Consider the following 20,861-nt stretch of genomic DNA (forward strand, 5'->3'; position numbering starts at 1 on the left):
AGGTCATCTTTATCTCTCCCAACTGTGTAGATTTCCCCTGTTCATTTTAGAGAATCTTATTACCATCTGTGTGACCTTGAGTTTCAAGAGCAGTCATCTTTGACCTTCACCCACCTTTGCCCATCATGTCTAGTTGGTTTCCATATTATTTTGATTTTCCCTTCAAATTGCTTCTCTACCTTGGCTCAGCATTCATTTTGTGAAGATTTTACTTACATACATCATGAAATAATTACCACAATAAGTGTAGTGAACAACCTGTCATCTCATGTAGATACAACAAGAATTAGAAAAAAAAAATTTTCTTGTGATAAGAACTCTTAGGATTTATTCTTTTAGCAACTTTCATATATATGATGTACAGCAGCATTAAGCATATTTATCATCTTATACTTTATATCCTCAGTACTCATTTATGACTGGAAGTTTATAACTTTAGGCTACCTTCATCCAATTCCACCTCCCCACTCCCATTTATGGTAGCTACAAATCTGACCTCTTTTTCTATGAGTTTTGTTTGTTTCTTTGATTTTGAAGTTTAATTGACCTGCAATACCCCATTAGGTCCTGGTATACAAAGTAGTGATTTGCTATTTCTATATATTTCAAAATGATCACCATGATAAGCCTAGTTGCTATCATCACACAAAGATATTATTGTTACCTAATTATTGACTATATTCCTTACACTGTACATTTCTTACCTTTGACTCATGTATTTTATAATTGAAAGTTTGTACCTCATTCTCCCTCACCTATTTATTTTCATACACACACAAGTACATTGTATTAAAAAATAGATAAATGTTGAACTTTTAAAGTTAAATGCCCAATTAAATAATTTTCATCAAACCAAGTGAGTAAAAGTTGACATAACAATCTGGATTTAACTATTTTTAATTTAAATTTTTTTTAGTGGTTACAATTTATTTCTTCACATATTCAATGTTCCTGAAGAATATGGCTCACAATGCCCCTAACAAATTAAGTCAATTGTGTATTCTATTCATATTCTGATTTCTTCAGGGTATTACCTGATCCTACTTAATAAGGCATGCTGATTGTACATTGCATAAATAAACTACCTCCTACTATGAATCAAATCATGTCTTTACCTTGAACGGCATGCTTGAAGAAAATAATAGCAAAATTTCAGACTCACACGTTATTGAACTTTTAACATCCTTACAGTGGAAGTAATCTAAATAAAACATATATAGGAGAATGTATCTGCTTGTGTGTAAATAAGATACGGCTTCTTTTAGAAGTCTGTAATGATTTTGTGTCAGCTAAAGTTTTCTTTGGTTTTCAACACATGTATTAATATATGGTTCATTATATTAAATAATCTTGTTAAGCGAGCTAATAATTTTTTAATCAGTTTGTCATCTTTGCTAGGTAGGTGATTAACAAGTGCTTCTAAGTTTTAAAAAGTTGTTTTATTGATATTTTATTAATAACCAGATTATCAAATATATATTAATGCAAGTATGAACTATTTCTACTACATATAAGGACAGTTTTGACTTTTTCCCTAACTCCAAATTATACAAGGTTTAATTTGCCATGAATAGTATACATGAAAGACAGAATATGTAGACAAAATATATTTTGTTGCATATGACTTGGCAGCCAAATATATCACAGAATCATGATTTAATTTAACTATATTTTATGACTCTAATAACAGGTAATATTGCTATCACAAAGTGATATTTGGATTTTCCTAAATTTGACTTTAAAAATCCACAGGCTTTTCTTTTTATTTCTGCTTAGAAACAGGCTTACTGATATAAATTTGACATACAATAAATTACATTGCATTTGACATACATATTTAAAGAATGCATTCTGCTGAATGTGGACGTACCTCCACACATATGAAAGCATCAACACAATCAAGATAATGAACAGATCTACAGTTTGAAAAGCTTTCCTTGATCTCTTGGTGATTCCTTTATTCTGTCCTTCCCTAGCCTCAGTCCCCAGGCAATCTGTCGATTAGTTTGCATTTTCTGAAGTGTTGTATAAATGGAATTATAAAGTTCCTTTTGTGTGGCTTTTATATGGCTTCTTTCCCTCATCATAATTATTCTGATATTCATTCATGTTACTGCCAGCAATTAGTGCAGAATTAATGTTATGTCTTTCTTAGATATTTTATAGACTTCACCAGTGAAACCATTTGGGTTTGGAGTTTTCTTTGTGGGAATATGCTTAATGCTAAATTCACTTTGTTAATAAATATATACAGGGATATTCAATATCTCCAATCCAATCTATCTCTTTTTACAGAGTATTCTTAGTTTGTATTCTTCAGGAAACTGATCCATTTCATCTAAGTTATCAAATATACAGACATAACATTGTTTGTAATATTTCCTGATTATCTTTTAAATGTCTGTGGGTTTGGTAATAATGTCCCTTTTCCCATTTCTGATTGGTAGTTTTTATCTTCTCTCTTATATTCCTGATCAATCTGACTAGAGTTTAATCAATCAAAGAACTAGCTTTTTGATTTGCTGATTTTTCTCGATCATTTTGTTGTTTTCTAATTCTATTAACCTGCTCTCATGATTTTTATTAATTTATTTTAGATTTAACTTGATTACTTCTTCCCCATTTCTTAAGGTGGAAATAGTACTTTGTTCCAAGATCTGACTCTTCTCTAATGTAGATACTTTGTCCTATAAATTTCCCCTATTGCTTTAGTGGCATCCTGTACATTGTAATGTGTTATATTTTCATTTTTATTCAATCCAGATATTTCATAACTACCTTTTTTATTTCTTCTTTAACACATTGTTTAATCACAAACATTTTATCTACATTCCAAATATCTTCAAAGTTTCTAGGTTTTTTGGTTAGAGATTTCTAATGTAATTTCCATTGGCCAAAGAACATACTTTGTATGACTTGAATTCTTTTAAATTTATTGAGACTTGTTAGATATTACAAATGATATTTTCTTGAAAAGAATATGTATCTGTTGTCATGAAGTGTTCTGCAAAATGTCAATTAAGTCAATTTCGATGGAAGGTATTCTATATTCTATATCTTCTACAGCCCTACTGATTTTTGATCAGCCTGTTCTATCAGATATTATGAATGATAGTTCTAATTTCCACTATATTTATGAATTATCTTTTGATTCTTATAGGTCTATCTGATTTTGATTCATGTATTAACAAAAGTTTAGGTTTATTACATCATTTCAATGAATTTTCTTTTTCTATCATTATGAAGTTAAAATTTTCAATCCCTGATAATATTCTCTGTTCTGAAATCTCTTTACAGCATTTGTTTTTATTAATGTGAACATATTCTTCCATCCCTTTATGATTTATTTATATGTATACAAAGTATTTCTTATAGATACAGTAGGATCTTGATTTTTATCTAATCTTATAATCTGTCCCTTTTAATTTTGGTATCTGGAATACTTACATTCAGTGCAATTACTAATATTGCTAAGTTGAAATTTGTTACTCCAACTAAAGTGTACATATGTCTCAGGTTTATTACTTAAATTCTACATTTTATTTTTAACTATTAAGATGAGAAGTTTTAAAGCAGTATTTATAGAGATGCAAAGAAATAGAGGAAAACAATAGAATGGGAAAGACTAGATATCTCCAAGAAAATTAGAGATACCTAGGGAACATTGCATGCAAAGATGGGCTCAATAAAGGACAGAAATGGTATGGACCTAACAGAAGCATAAGACATTAAGAAGAGGTGGCAAGAATACACAGAAGAACTGTACAAAAAAGATCTTCATGACCAAGATAATCACGATGGTGTGATCACTCACCTAGAGCCAGACATCATGGAATGTGAAGTCAAGTGGGCCTTAGAATGCATCACTACAAACAAAGCTAGTGAAGATGATGGAATTCCAGTTGAACTATTTCAAATCCTAAAAGATGATGCTGTGGAAATGCTGTACTCAATGTGTCAGCAAATTTGGAAAACTCAGCAGTGGCCACAGGACTGGAAAAGGTCAGTTTTCATTCCAATCCCAAAGAAAGGCAATGCCAAAGAATGCTCAAATTATCTCACAATTGCACTCATCTCACAGGCTAGGAAAGTAATGCCCCAAATTCTCCAAACCAGGTTTCAGCAATACATGAACTGTGAATTTCCAGATGTTTAAGCTGGTTTTAGCAATGGCAGAGGAACTAGCGATCAAATTGCCAACATCCACTGGATGGCTGAAAAAGCAAGAGAGTTCCCGAAAAATATCTACTTCTGCTTTATTGACTATGCCAAAACCTTTGACTGCATGGATCACAACAAACTGGAAAATTCTTCAAGAGATGGGAATACCAGACCACCTGACCTGCCTCTTGAGAAACCTATATGCAGGTCAGGAAGCAACAGTTAGAACTGGACATGGAACAACAGACTGGTTCCAAATAGGAAAGGAGTACGTCAAGGCTGTTTATTGTCACCCTGCTTATTTAACTTATATGCAGAGTACATCATGAGAAACACTGGGCTGGAAGAAGCACAAGCTGGAATCAAGATTGCCGGGAGAAATATCAATAACCTCAGATATGCAGATGACACCACCCTTATGGCAGAAAGTGAAGTGAACTAAAGCGCCTCTTGATGAAAGTGAAAGAGAAGAGTGAAAAAGTTGGCTTGAAGCTCAACATTCAGAAAACTGAGATCATGGCAGCCAGTCCCATCACTTCATGGCAAATAGATGGGGAAACAGTGGAAACAATGGCTGACTTTATGTTTTTGGGCTCCAAAATCACTGCAGATGGTGATTGCAGCCAGGAAATTAAAAAACGCTTACTCCTTGGAAGGAAAGTTATGACCAACCTAGACAGCATATTAAAAAGAAGAGACATTACTTTGTCAACAAAGGTCCATCTACTCAAGGCTATGGTTTTTCCAGTAGTTGTGTATGGATATGAGAGTTGGACCATAAAGAAAGCTGAGTGCTGAAGAATTGATGCTTTTGAACTGTGGTGCTGGAGAAGACTCTTGAGAGTCCCTTGGACTACAAGGAGATCCAACCAGTTCATCCTAAAGGAGATCATTCCTTGGGTGTTCACTGGAAGGACTGATGTTGAAGCTGAAACTCCAATACTTTGGCCACCTGATGTGAATATCTGACTCATTTGAAAAGACCCTGATGTTGCGTAAGATTGAGGGCAGGAAGAGAAGGGGATGACAGAGGATGAGATGGTTGGATGGCATCACTGACTCAATGGACATGGGTTTGGGTAAACTCTGGGAGTTAGTGATGGGCAGGGAGGCCTGGCGTGCTGTGGTTCACTGGGTCGCAAAGATTCGGACACGACTGAGCTACTGAACTGAACTGATAGAGATGTATCCACAAATTATATATTGTAAATGTGAATAGAATTCTTTAAAATAAAATTCCAAACTGACTATAATTGCCAGTGTATATTGCTTCCTAGGGGCACACTGGCAAAGAATATGCCTGCAAATGCAAGAGACACAAGTCTAATCCCTGGGTCAGGAAGATCCCTGGATGAGGAAATGACAACCCACTCCAGTATTCTTGCTTGGAAAATTCCATGGACAGAGGAGCCTGGTGCACTACAGTCCATTGGGTGACAAAGATATTGTATCTTTTAAAATTGGTTTTTGGTGTAATGGAGACATCGTGATACAGAAGTTTTAATTTGAAGAATGCAACTTCCAGATATTATGAAGATAACCTCAGAAATAGACGTTCATAATTATATTGTGCTCACTTTTGAGTTGTAATACAACTTCAGCCTTCCTTAAACTTCATGTCTTAAACAGTGGTCTGTTATGAGTAAATGCTAAATAATATGTCTCTAAAAATAAAGCATTTTCTTGGTATAGTGGGCCAAGTTACCAATAACTACAAAATAAGGTTCAAATGCCTCAACAAAATCCTTAATGAGGCAGCCTGCCTACCTTGTCTTTTTCTCCCACCTGATTTCCCCTTCCCTTGTGCTGCATGCTTATGCAGATATTCAAGAGTTCATAATTCTCTAAACCCACACTGCTATTTCTTGCCTCTGTCTTGTATGCTGTTTTCCTTTCACAGTGATGTCCTTTCTCCTTTTTCAATCTGGAAAATTTGTGCTTATCTTTCAAGACCGTTTAGATGCTATTTATTGTGGGAAGTTTCTCCTAAGTGCCTCACATTGGGCACAATACCCCTTATTTACCATCTCTGCACATACCACATTATTCTAAAATTTTCTGTTTACCTGCTTGCCTTACAAAATAAACTCAAGAACGTAGATATATATTTACATGTCTGTAACCCCATCATCTAGTGCTTGTCATACAGCAGGTGTTCAATAAATGTGAATTAAAAATAAGCGAACTGTTGGTTGAGATTCCTTTCTCATTCTGAAATGGTGTTTTTTCTAAAATGTTTTAGTCTCCAGTCATATTTGTTCATTTGATCTTAGTTTTTAAAATTCTGTATTCCCTATTTCCCTTCTGCCCAAAGCATAGTGAGTTGTTCCCTAATGTCAGATCTACTCCTTCTGTTCTCTTCTTAGTTTGGAAGTTTTATATTTTATTTCTTGAAATACCCCTTGCAATAGGCTGAATGTCTGTCTACCCCAAAATGCATCTGTTAAAACCTTATCCCAGTGTGATGATATTTGGAGGTGAGGCTTTGGGAAGTAATAAGCTCATAAGTGTGAAGTCCTCATGCTTGGAATTAGCGCCCTTATAAGAAAAGGCCAGAGAGTTATCTACCTCTTTGTACCATATGAGGACACAATGAAAAGTCAGTCATCTGCAAAACACAAGAAGGCTCTCATCAAAACCTGACCATGCTGGCACCATGATGTCAGACTTCTAGACTCCAGAACTGTGAAAAATATATTTCTATTGTTTATAAACCACTGATTTTATGGTATGATGTTATAACAGCCCAAATTGACTAACACATTCCTCAATTCCTCTTTTTATTCCCCCACACTGCATGGCCTGTAGGATTTTAATTCCCCTACCAGGGAAAGGCAGAGTCCTAACCACTGGACCGCCAGGGAAATCCCAACAATCCTTGATCTTTTAAAATACACTCATTTTTAAGTATTGTCCTATAAAGCCCACAGTTAGTATTATTCCTAAAGAAAATTCAGGCACACTGGTGTCTGTCAGAATTCCCTCCCTTTCCCATCTCTTTTATTTTGGATACTTTCAAAAGAATGAAGTCATTATTATCATTATTTGTTTACACGAAATAACGTTTTAGAATCTTACCAAAATGTTGCAGTGATTCATTTATTTACCATTGCAAACTTGTATTCCACATTTTAATTCTGGATTCATGCCTACTTTCCTGAAGATAAATCCTTCATTACTTTTTTTGGGGGGCGGAGGGCTAGAATCTGTTATGGTAAATTCACATTTTAAAAATGTTTTTATCTAATTTAAAATAAATTTTTCTATCTCACTTTTGACTAAGAGCTTAACTGGGTCTTAATTCCAAGGTTGACAGTTATTTTACCTCAGCTTAGAAGACATCACTTCACTGCTTTATGTTGTCTACTATTTGCTCAATTCCTCAGATTCTCATATTCAGCATTGGCCTATAATTTCCAGCTGATAAACCTAGATTCAGAATTCCATCTCCTGACCTCTCACTTGTGCTTTGTTATTGGTTGCTGTGCTTTTTCCAATCTGAAGACATGTCTTTCTCAATTCTGAGCATTTTTCAGCAGTAATATCATAAAATATTTCTCCTAAACACCCCCCACCCCCCACTATTTTAACCATTTCATCCTTCTGAGAATGATCTACTTGTCATTTGTCGGGGAGTGTTTAACAGGAGGATTCCTACATGCTGTTTCTCACAAATCCTTTGTTTCTTTTCAAAAGGAGCAGCAAGCTGCTCCCAGGAACTGAGGTCATTGTGTGAGACAGGCTTGAATCTCCTTTAGTAAACATTCTCTTTACAGCAAAACTGCTTAGTCTCCACCCCCTTTCTTGAGATATGGATTGTCTCCTGAGCTTGTGACTATTATTAATCCCTTGTTTCCTTGGTAACAGTTGCTGTATGTTTGGTTTCCTGATCTTTATTGTAGTCGAAAGAAACTTCTTGTACCACAGCCTATATGTACTAACAGAAAAATAATTAAAGCACTTTTGCTTCATCAGAGCTTGGTAACCCGTGTCTTTCTCTCTCTCTCTTTCTTTCTCTCTCCTTGGCTGATTCCTTAGAGCTTAGAGACCCGTCTTGCCCACTTTCCTGCCCGGGCTTCTAAGACTGTCTCGAGAAGGTGCCCTATGCTTTCACCCTCCTCGAGAGGGCACCGGGTGCCTTCTTGGGAGACTCAAGTCCTGTACCAAGGACTTTACTGGTTTCCTGATTAAACTAGGGAATATCAGCCTCTTTCTCTCTTTCAGTTTCTTATCATCACCTCCTGACCACCAGGTCCCAGTCCATTAAAGGACCCCAACACATTTTTTCTTTATCTATGCAAGAACTTGATTTTTTTTTAAATTTTAGCTTCTAAATCATTAGTCCTCTTCAATTTTATTTAGTCTACTCTTTCAATATCTGAAGTTTTCATTACTAAAATTTTCCAATATCTGGTTTTTCCCGTGGTCATGTATGGATGTGAGAGTTGGACTGTGAAGAAGGCTGATCGCCGAAGAATCGATGCTTTTGAACAGTGGTGTTGGAGAAGACTCTTGAGAGTCCCTTATACTGCAAGGAGATCCAACCAGTCCATTCTAAAGGAGATCAATCCTGGATGTTCTTTGGAGGGACTGATGCTAAAGCTGAAACTGCAATACTTTGGCCACCTCATGCGACGGGTTGACTCACTGGAAAAGACTCTGATGCTGGGAAGGGTTGGGGGTGGGAGGAGAAGGGGACAACCGAGAATGAGATGGCTGGATGGCATCACCGACTCTGTGGACATGGGTTTGAGTGTACTCCGGGAGTTGGTGATGGACAGGGAGGCCTGGCGTGCTGTGATTCATGGGGTCGCGGAGAGTCGGACACGACTGAGCGACTGAACTGAACTGAACTGATTTTTTATATTGGTCTTAATTTTTGTTTGCTTGTTTAGTATCTTCTTGTTCTCATTGTAAAGCAGAAACATTTCTTCCTTTATTTCTTTGGTAACTCTAAATATATTCATTTTAAATATCTTTTAAATCTGCTACAATATTTATCTTTCCGTGAGTGTGATTTCCTGACAGTCCTCTGAGTTTTAAGTTTCCTTCTTTCTCTTTTTTTTTTTTTTGCTTTGTAATGTTTGTATTTTATAGATATTTTAAGCTCATGCATGCTATTTTCTGCCATTAGGTTTGGATGGTTTTTAGGATGAGTCTCTTCCTACCCATTCTGACATTCTGCAGGGATGCTCTGGTGAAAAGGACAGGATAGTTGCTACATTATTAAACTGCTTTCTATCAATTAGTGAGTAGCTGCTTTTCTTAACTCCCTGAAGAATATTTCTCTTTTCTGATCAGTGGGAGCATTTTTACAACACCCTTGCTTCCAGTCAAGTCTTACCATGGGGAGACTTTTCTCCCATGCATGAAGTACTATTCCTAGTACCTCATCCATAGAGGTAGAGAGCCACTCCATCCCCATTTTTCCCCTTTTGGCCAGCCTATTTCCTTGTGGAGTCACAGGAAATTGCTGTATTGCCTCTTACACCATAAACTGTAGGGGAGCTATTCTAGAGTTAGTTCAAAGCTAGGAGCTCATGGATACTCTCGCCTCTTGTGCCTGCATGCTCAGCTACTCAGGCATGTCTGAGTCTTTGTAACCTATGGGCTGTCGCCCGCCAGGTTCCTCTGTCCATGGGGCTCCCCAGGCAAGAATACTGGAGTGGGTTGTCATTTCCTCCTCCAGGGGATCTTCCTGACCCAAGGATCAAACCCATGTCTTCTGCATTGGCAGACATGTTCTTTACCACTGAGCCACCAGGGAAGCCCACTCTAGCCACTTGCTCATTCAAGAAGCCTATTTCTGGTCTCCTGACATTTGCAGGTTGAATTCAGCTTTTTTTCCAAAATAAACTTTTAAGCTTACTCAATTCCAGTTCCCAGTACTTGATTGTGGATTACACTATTCCAGCCCCCAAACCACCAAGAAGTTCTTTCTGTAATTAGTCCATTAACTTTTTAAAAAAATTGATATGACTGACATATAATATTATATTAGTTTCAGCTATGAACCTTATGATTTGATATCTGTATACATGGTGAATGATCACCACAATAAGTCTAATTAACATGTCACAGTACATAGTTGCACATATTTTTCCTTGTGATGTGAATTTTTAAGATCTACTTGTTAGTAACTTTCAAAGCTACAGCAGTGTATTATTAACACAGTCACTATGTTAATCATCACATGGTCGTGACATTTACTTTTTATAGGAAGTTTGTTTGTTTTGATCATTTACATCCATTTTGACCATCCCTCACACTCTGCCTCTGGCAACCAGTCACTCACATTTTTAATAACTTTCAATCATGATCAATTCATTTTAGTAATGAAATATATAATTATTTTAACACCTTTGTATGTGTTACCCACTTTATATATCATTTTCATGTCAGATGTCTGACTTGGCCCTCTGTTGTAAATTTGCTTCTTTTGTGTTTGCTCTCTTTTCCCCAGGAGAACCTTTACATTTTGTATTTCTGCTCTGGAAACCAGTCTCTTGCCTGGCTTTCTAGAATTTTCTTCCCTCTAAACATTGGTTTCTTTTGGAATATCATTTGGCATCTGGAATATATATAGGGTCCCAAAGAGTAGGACACGACTGAGTGTCTGAGCATATTTTATATTATAAACAATCCTTGTTGACTTTTACTAATTTATTTTTTAAAACAATAAATTTCCACAGATATGTTTTGTTTATAAATTGCTAGCCTCTCCTGAAAGGGTCAGGATGGTTCATTTATCTCAATAGCATATTTAGATTAAACTGTGTAGAAGAAAGCATTTAGTCATATAACTAGAGAAAATACTTACTTCCAAAATCTTTTATACAACTTGTAAATCTAGTGAATTAAATCATTTAGTAGTATTGGGCATATCGCTATATGAATAGAGTAACCCTGCATATACCCCTGATTTTTTCAGGGGCAGGTTTGATTTCTTTGCATGTTTCAATGTTTTTTTAATTTATTTTCCAAAAGTACCAGTTCCTAAATCTTCAAAAGTCCTGGGTTTAAGGATTATCTTATTCTCAGAAATGATGAAATCAGGAATAATGGGCTTTGAATATTTTAAAGGATCCCAACTATGCCAGAACAGTAGGTACATTCTGAAATTATATTCAAAGGCACATTGTGCTGAGAGTTTCAAAAGCAATTGTACACAATCATTCGAAGTCTATGGTATATTTGACATTGGACTGTATTTGACCACTGCTTGTATTGTGTGTTTAGCACAATAGGGGAGCTACTGAGCTGGTATAAAATATCTCTAATGAGATTCTTTCTAAGTGATCTTTAATATAGATGGAAATAAATTTGACATGTTACAGGGAAAGTAGGCCAATTAGTGATGAGGCTTAACAGCTTAAGGGAGGGAGCCAGTATATATTTACCTACACTTGACAGAATGAAGAGGAAAGCAAAACATAGTCTCAATAGAACCCTTATTTTTTTAAATTAAATCTTCCTTTTACAAAATGAGTTTTTAGGGTTTTTGAACTTCCTAAATGAGGTAATTTTACCATGGTTTTAATGGATAAAAAACTGCTAATTTCTTTTTATCTGTAAGGTTGCACCAACATTGAGTAAAACAGGTACTATAATACACTAATTTATACCTTGATTTTTTTAAATTAACATTGTGAAAAATTGCCCCTTTCCCTGATAACTATTGTAGTCATCCTTTTCATATTTTCTTACATGCTACTTAGAACCACCCCTTTCCAACGTATGTATTATCAGACTTTCTTTTCCAGCAAGATGGTGGATTCCAATCTGTAAAAATAATAACACCTAGAAACACATACATAAAGAAATAAAAATGTTCAGGATCCAGAGATAAGAAGGGAACTGAAAGTCAGAATGATGGCTGGATTGCCAGGAAGGCTTATCAGTTTATGAAAGTGGAACCTTTTGTTTAAAAAGATATAAGTTAAGATCTTGATCCCCAAAGGAAAGGAAACGCTCCCACCTTAGATAAAGGCATAGCTTTCCAGTTTGATCCTCTATTAAAAGGTGAATGAGAAAATTCACCCAAGCACAGAGAGACTGATACAGAGAACTAGTGCTGATTACTAACTTTAACTAACATAAAGAGTGGGTTCATCTGCATCATCCCACCTGAGGACTTTATGGCCCCAACTCTACTATTTAAAGAATAAATGTCTATCAGAGCTGCGGGCTTTGAAGACCCTGATCCAGCATTGCAGAGATCATCTGTTTAGATCAGTTAATGCTCATTTCCTTCCCAATTGTTAGGCATTTTGAAAGCATCCCTGAGAAAGCCTCTTTTTTGTGTATGATTTGGTAATTTCACCAAGTTTTAAAACATTGGATAATGAAATGCTAATGATTCTCAAATTTTCACTTTTACTCTCTTTCTCCCAAACTTCAGAATGCTGTATCTGCTGCCTACCTATTCAGCATCTCCATGGATGTATGATAAACATCTACAATGCAACTCATTCAAAAGTGAAATATTGCTTTATTTCCTACCCCAGTTTTGTTCCATCCCATAGTCTTTTGTCTTTCAGGAAATATCAATTCAGTCAGCTTGCTCTACCTTTAAAATATACGCTAGGGACTATTTCTTGCCTCCCCTACTGTTACTCACCTGGTCTAAACCACTACCAGCTCTTAGCTGTTACAGTGCCTTCCAAGTTGTCTCTTTCGTCTCCTTTAGTCTTTTCTGAACATAGCTACAAGAGTGATTAGAAAATTTCAGTTATGTCATGTCATACCCCTGTTCAAAACCCTCCTTTGGTTTCCTGCCTCCCTCAGACTAAAAACCCCTGCACTTCCCTTTGTTTGGATCCTCTTTATTATCTGTGCCCTACCTGTTACCTCTCAGAAACCTTCTTTTTCTAAACCCCTCTTCAGTCACAGTGATCTCATTATTCTTCAAATAAACTGGGATGCTCTTTGCATCTGGAATACTCTTCCTTGTTTGTGGAACATTCTTCCCATAGGTATCCACATAGCTTGATACTTTATTTTCTTTCACTATTTACTTAAACATTATAATATAGACACTTTACATGACCACCATATTAAAAATTGTGCAAGTTAACGCTTCAGGTCCCCTTTCCTATTTTATAATTATTTTTAGATTTTTTCATTTTATACTAATACTATTTATTTTACTCAGTTTACACTGTTTATTATGTGTCTCCACCGCTAGAGTCTGAACTCAATAAGAGTAGAGATTTAAGTAAGTCTGGTTTGTTCACTGCTTATCCCAGGGTCCAGAGCAGGGTTCCAGCCTCGCAAGTAGCTAAAACTCAAATAGTTAAAGAGATACCTTTTTTAGTCTTTACCATTCGTTAAAATGTAGAAAAAGCAAAACCAGAAGTTTAGAGATAGAAAACTCCAGTATACTACTGGTGAGAGTGTAAGTCCAACTTTCCTGTAGAAAATTAGTCAAAATATATATCACAAATTTTAAACATGCAAGTATTTTTGATGCAGTAAGTTTCCTTATTAAAATTTGTCCTAAGGAAATGATAATGTATGCAAAAATTTGCAAAAGGGCAGCCATCACAGTCTTGCTTATAATTGGGAATAATTTAAAAATCAAAAGCCTCAAATTTCCAAATATAGAGAGTTAGTTAAATGAAAGACAATATATCATACAATGGAATATTATCCAATCATTAAATTAGTATTTAGATATGTAAACACTTATTTGCATGGAAACTATCAACAGTGTACTGATAAGTGGAAAAAAGCGATCTATAAAAGAGAACATGTTGAATAATGTCATTTTTAAAAAGAGATGCATATCCTTGTACATTAATCTGAGGGGATGAATAATTTTTAATGATGTGGTTTCTAGAATGATGTCAGTATGCCTTTCTTATTTATCTGATTTGTAATTCTAAATTTTCTTTTAAAATGATGATTATAGTGGACTTTTTATATTGGGAAAAATCCAAATTGTGGTTGCACTCTTCTTCAGAAAGCTATTATTATAGCTAATGTATTACTATTATAAAAGTAAAGGATTTTGGAGGGTATGAATTATATATAAAAACTTCCCTTGATAGGCTTCCCTGGTGGCTCAGTCAATAAAGAATCTCCCTGCCAATGCAGGAGACCTGGGTTCGATCCCTGGGTTGGGAAGCTTACCTGGAGAAGGAAATGGCAACCCACTCCAGTATTCGTGCCTGGGAAATCCCATGGACAGAGGAGCCTGGTGGGCTATAGTCCATGGGGTTGTAAGAATCAGACATGACTTAGCAAGTAAACCACCACCATTCCCCTTCATTGTTATTCCCCTTCATTGTTATTCCCCTTCTATGCTGATGATGAATGCCCTGCCTCAGAAAGTAAAGACTTGTTGTTCAGTTGCTGATTTGTATCTGACTCTGCAACCCCATGAACTGCAGCACACCAGGCTCCCCTGTCCTTCCCTATCTCCTAGAGTTTGCTCAAATTCATGTCCATTGAGTCAGTGATGCTATATAGAAGCTAATGCTCAAAATTTGCTTACAGAATAATCTCTTTGTGGTATTTCAGTCTTTAAAACCTTAACATGTGAAAGTTGTCTACAGGTATGACTGTACTGAAAAATATGTTTAATATGCTTGCTAATAAGATAATTAAGTTTATTTCATGACATTATCTAGTATTTTACCTCAGAGATTTGAATTCAAACCACCTCCCCTCTCTGTCTCTAGTCTGTACCCTTTTGGCAGTAATCTACAACCGTTTGAACAGAAGAAGGGGAAATTTCCAATCTGGCCAGAATGGAGTGAAGCAGACATAAATGCCGAGAAGTGGGATGCAGGCAAAGGTGCAAAAGAAAAGGACAAATTGGGGAAGAGCCCCGTACTTGTAAGTAGACTTGAATGTGGCTAGACTTCAGTTTGGTTTTTGATTGTAAGTGGAATCCGTTCCGTTCAGTTGCTCAGTCGTGTCCGACTCTTTGCGACCCGTGGACTGTAGCCTACCAGGCTTCTCCGTCCATGGGATTCTCCAGGCAAGAATACTGGAGTGGGTTACCATTTCCTTCTCCAGGGGATCTTCCCGACCCAGGGATCGAACCCGGGTCTCCTGCATTGGCGGCAGACCCTTTAAACCTCTGAGCCACCAGGGATCGGATTTGTCAAGATGTGCACGTGCTCACTCTTCTGCACAGCCTCCATTAAAACCAGAAATTTTGCCTTTGCCCACCTTGACTTCCTTCATCCTACCTTGTCTCTCCAGGTCTTTAGTCCTGAGCTTTGGTGAATTGCATTTAAGTACATGGGAGGAGAGAAATGACCAAAAATTCATAAGAATGAAAGGGATAGAAGAAGCTAGCTAATAGATTTTGAGAGATTTGGGAACCAAGTATTTAGAGATGTTGGTTTAGGAAATGAGAAGCCCCCACGAAATTGTGAGCTGTTATTTAGAGATTATAGGGAAGATAAATTTTGAAGAGATGTTACGAGGTAAGAATTGAATCCCTCTTATATCTGTACCCCAAGATATTTTGGTAAAAATCTCTCACTCTTCGTTTACCTGTGACTTTTTTTAAAAGACTTCATTTTTTTAATGTGGATCATTTTTAAAGTCTTTATTGATTTTGTTTCAATATTTTTATGTTTTTTTTTTTCTTTTTTTGTTTTTTTGGCCACGAGATGTGGGATCTTAGCTCCCCAACCAGGGTTCGAACCTGTACCCCGTGCATTAGAAGGCAGTGTCTTAACCCCTGATCACCAGTAAAGTTCCTACCTGTGGCTTTTAAACATGGTGCATTCCTGAGATTGGAGCTGAGAATTGAGTTCCTACAGTTTCCAGTTAAATTGCTTACTTAAGAATATTTATTTCTAAAAACCTTTTTGTAGAAAATACAATCTGGGTTTCACTTGAAATATGGCCCACTTATTTGATGCAGTAATTCATTCAACAGAAGTACTTTTAGAACACAATACAATTTTCAAAACACAAAATTGCCATAATGGCTGGGTTGAACTCTATTGTCTTTACTTGCAAAGAACTCTCAGAAATAGTACTTATTAGCATTTACACTTTGTTCACAAAGTGCAGAATCACAAACTGCATGATTCATATCAGTAATTTGTTTACACAAAAGGCAGTAAATATAATTAATTGCTGACATTGTTAGTATTTGAACAATTTCAAATAACAATATGCGAGATAAAGTATTCTTTGTATCATACCTAAGGTAATTATGAAATGTTTAGATGCAAAAGACTTTTGAACTCTTTGGGTTCAAATGAAAATGGTCATGTTTTACATATTTTAATAGAAATTCAGATCTTATAGGGATTGTTTGGGAATTTTCATCAGCAAGATAGATTTTGCAAATTCTCAGTTGAGCAGCTGAACACTGGGAAAGATTCAGAGATAAGGCACTCCAACTTATAAAGAAGCAACGCGGAAGAGAACAGAGTACTTGAAAACTCTGAAATAGGAAATGAGATACAAAATAATATTTTAAGGACCTTACAACACCAAACATGCTTCTATCAGATGATTATGAAAAGTTCTTGAAGGTCTCTGGAAGGTCAGGTACTGAATTCTAGAACTTTTCAATGTTATTGAAATAAGGGTAAGTCTATTGGAAGAAAATTTATCGGAAGAAAACCATTGAGACTGGAGTGGTAATAAGTGTGCTGGTCACTTGATGTTTGGGGGTAACACATAGGACTATTGCTGGATGCTGTATGAAACTGTGTGCTTTGGGAAGCACTCCCCTTGTACCACTGCTGTGAATAGAGGCTATTCCACTGGAACTTGACATTTCAGAACCTAGCCAATACCCCATTCTTCCAATGCAGCTTTCAAAAGGTAGGAAACACAGTTCAAATCCTGGTTGTTATGACAATGCAAAGCGGTGACATCGGAGATAGAACCCTGCTTCCCACCCCTAGTTCTGTTCTACAAGCTCAGCATTCATGGCTCAGGGAGCAACAATTTCTCCACTGGAGTGAGTCATGGACATTCCAAGTCTTGTGATTGCATTTCTATGATATGGTGGCACATAAACTCATTCCAATCCCAAAGAAAGTCAATGCCAAAGAATGCTCAAACTACCACACAATTGCACTCATCTCACACGCTAAGGGCTGCTATGCCCCAAATTCTCCAAGCCAGGCTTCAGCAATACACGAACCGTGAAATTCCAGATGTTCAAGCTGGTTTTAGAAAAGGCAGAGGAACCAGAGATCAAATTGCCAACATCCGCTGGATCATTAAAAAAGCAAGAGAGTTCCAGAAAAGCATCAATTTCTGCATCATTGACTATGCCAAAGCCTTTGACTGTGTGGATCAGAGTTGGGTCTCAAATCCTCACCAAAGTGATGGCAAGGAAAGGATATGGTGAGTGAACCCAACGGAGAACTATAAGATAAATTACTGTAAGGAATATACCTAAAGCAACATGACAAGAGAAGAATACCATTAACAATAGGAGAGGTTCAAATCCTGGAGAAAAGGGAATCATAATGAGATGAGCCCCACTAATTTCTTCCTCAAAGTCATTAATTCAAGGTATGGAAAGTAGAGACCAAGGAGAAAATAGTGGCCTGGAGCTTGTGTCAGTTGTTCCGGTTGAAGTGAAGAAGGATATTGTCTGAAGCTGCCAAAGCAGACCTTGAACCCAGATCCCGGGAATAACTATGGAGAAGTGACCTGAAAATTTTGCATACAATTTTACTTGAGACATCGATGTGCTTCATAAGCTATATATGTGAAGCTTTTGCTGCAGAGCAAATGAATAAAAATACAGCAGTCTGGAAGCTAAATAACTGAGAAAAAATTTCATAATGATAGCTAGAGATTGGAATTCCATGTGCACCAAGTGACTTGATAAACATTCCAGACTTTCCATTAGTGTCCCAACATGGCTACAGCATTCCATAATGAGTAAGGATGAACAAAAGTACACCAGCCCTGCCAAATCCGAAGACCCAGGGTTGACTATGTCAAATTCATCTTGCACTCTGACTGTCAGAAGGGAATAAAATCCTCCCCTTGGGAGGAAGCCATCACCATTTAGAACCTGTATATATTTTTATATCCAGTATATAGCATACACTCAAAATTTACCAGACAGGAAGAGAAATAGAACCAAATGCCTAAAAATCAAAAGGAAAAAAGCAGATAATAGAAACAGATCTAGAAGGAACTCTGAGAATTTTAAGATAGGGCACTTTAAAATTTCTAAGTTAATACTTTTAGGGAAAAAAAGCAATGTGAGGGAACCCCAGACGTCTAGTACTTCTCTTGGAAAAACATCAGTCTATTCTTTAAACTCATTTGTTTATCATTTTGACTAGATGTTGGAGTTGCCTTTGTCTTCATTTGAATTATTCCAGTATGTTAAATGTGACAATAAACCACATGCTTCATATACACAGAAATGTATTAGGTTTAACTCTCAGACAATGTCCTCAATATAACCTATTTCCCAAGACACATGAGTGTTAGGGTAAACATATAATGAAAATCAAAACAGTATTTATTTGTTCTGTCCCCATTAACTGAGGGAAATTTACTCTCCACCCCTACCACAGATAGATTATGTTGCTTTAGCATCTTGTTTATACCCCTAGAAATTTTCATATCTTTATTTCTAATAAAAATCTCAATAAATCTTTAATTCTCATAAAGATCTCCCATCACCCATCACCTCATGAGCCATGAGAATTTTCACATAGCAGTTACTTGAAATCTCTCTAAATTATTAGATTGCTTGCATTTGGGCACCATTCTTTCTCCAGAATTCACCAATTGATCCATAGTTGGGGGTCAAAAACTAATGAATTAATTGCATTAATTTCATTAATTTTTGTGCATTTGTTCCAAAATAATGGAAACTTACGTTCACACAAAAAACAATAACCTGTACACAATGTTCATTGCAACTTTATTAGTAACAGCCTGAAACAGCTCAGATGTCATTCAATGGGCAGATGGTAAATGAACAAATATCTGTAGCATGAAATATTATTTGGCAACAAACAACCAACTATTGACATGTGCAAAAACTTGAATGGATTGAATCTCCAGGGAATTAGGGAGAGAAATAAAATAAATCCAAAGGGTCACAGACTATGTTTCTATTCCTATAACATTACTGAATTAACAAAATTATAAAAGTCAAGACTAAACTAGCAATTGCCAAGTGGTATGGATGGAACACAGACTGGGGATTTGGAGGGTGCCTGTGGCTGTGCAAAGGTATAACGCGGCTCTTTGTGCTGATGGATCTGTTCTGTAATCTTGTCTGTGTCAATGTCAATATCCTGACTGTGTACTACAGTTTTTTAAGGTGTTACTACTGGAGAAATTGGATGGAGAACCAAGGAACTCTCTGTATCATTTCATACAATGGTTTATTAATCGTGATTACATCAAAATAACAAGTTTAAATAAAATGATTAATAAATCAAAGTCAGGTCAAAGGTACAAATTTCATTTACATGCAATCCTTTTTATGATTCTAACCATTGAAAAATAAGTAAATATTTTTTAAATCTTCTCTACTTAGATTAAAAAAACAATATTTTCAGTGGAAAATATGGCCTACTGGCCCATTCAAAATTGTCTCCCTACCATACCTAATTCACACTCCAAAGCAGCTCATGCTTGTTCGGACTACTAACTCTGCAATCAAAATGCTATTTAATAACCAAGGTTTCATTAATTAATTATAGCAATGTTAATTCAATATTCTCTAAGTACTTTATAAACTAGCTCTGAGAACAGTCACACAAATTCCTCTATAAATGCTTCTTTATTTTTAATATTCATTTGATATATTCATTTTTATCGGGATAGAGTGATTTTTATTTTAATAAAACTATATAGAGAAAAAACTTAACACATTTTTTGTGTAGCATTTTTTTGAAGACCCTGAAGGAAAAATTGAGTTACCATCATCATTGAAAATTTATTCCTGGAAACGTCCACAGGATTTTTTAATCAATCGGGTAAGAGATAATTTTACTATTAAACAAAATTTGTATTAGCTATCAGATATAATACCCTAGTCTTGAAAAATTTGCATTTTAAAAACAATTTAAGGTAGTTTTCTTGTGGTATCTAGTAAGAAAAAGTAATTACTTTTTGGCGTTTAAATTAGCCCATGGACTGTATCCCATTAGGCTCCTGTGTCCAAGAATACTGAAGTGGGGTGCCATTCCCTTCTCCAGGGGATCTTCCTGACCCAGGGATTGAACCTGGGTCTACTGTGTTGCAGGCAGATTCTTTACCATCTGAGCCAACAAATATGGACATACAAAAAGTTTAGACAAAAGTATTGTAAAATAATAATGACCTTTCTGTATAATTACTGAATATATTATATTGTTGCTGTTTAGTCACCAAGTCATATCTGACTCTTTGTGTCCTCATGGACTGTAGCCTGCCAGGCTCATTTGTTCATGGGAATTCCCAGGCAAGGATACTGGAGTAGGTTGCCATTTCCTGACCCAGGTATCGAACCTGTATCTCCTGTGTCTCCTGCATTGGCAGGCAGATTCTTTACTGCTGAGCCACCAGGGAAGCCACTGAATATATATATATATATATATGTTCTTGACACATTCAGTTCAGTTCAGTTCAGTTTAGTCGTTCAGTCATGTCCAACTCTTTGCGACCCCATGAATCACAGCACGCCAGGCCTCCCTGTCCATCACCAACTCCCGGAGTTCACTCAAACTCATGTCCATCGAGTCGGT

General features: G+C 36.2%; 1 protein-coding gene across 2 annotated transcripts in view; it reads left to right on the top strand.

The window, feature by feature from the left end:
* ADGB (androglobin) overlaps window positions 1-20,861 on the top strand; it is a 181,504-nt gene that overhangs the window by 8,794 nt on the left and 151,849 nt on the right. For both annotated transcript variants that reach the window (XM_088840947.1, XM_088840948.1), the window contains exons 2-3: window positions 14,847-15,003; window positions 20,019-20,111. In XM_088840947.1, coding sequence (XP_088697073.1) covers window positions 14,847-15,003; window positions 20,019-20,111 — 250 coding nt within the window. The remainder of the gene's footprint in view (window positions 1-14,846; window positions 15,004-20,018; window positions 20,112-20,861) is intronic.

The sequence above is a fragment of the Moschus berezovskii genome, chromosome 10, assembly GCF_049115385.1.
Source record: "Moschus berezovskii isolate FMDL1 chromosome 10, NW_MosBer_1.0, whole genome shotgun sequence".
Taxonomy (NCBI): Eukaryota; Metazoa; Chordata; class Mammalia; order Artiodactyla; family Moschidae; genus Moschus; species Moschus berezovskii.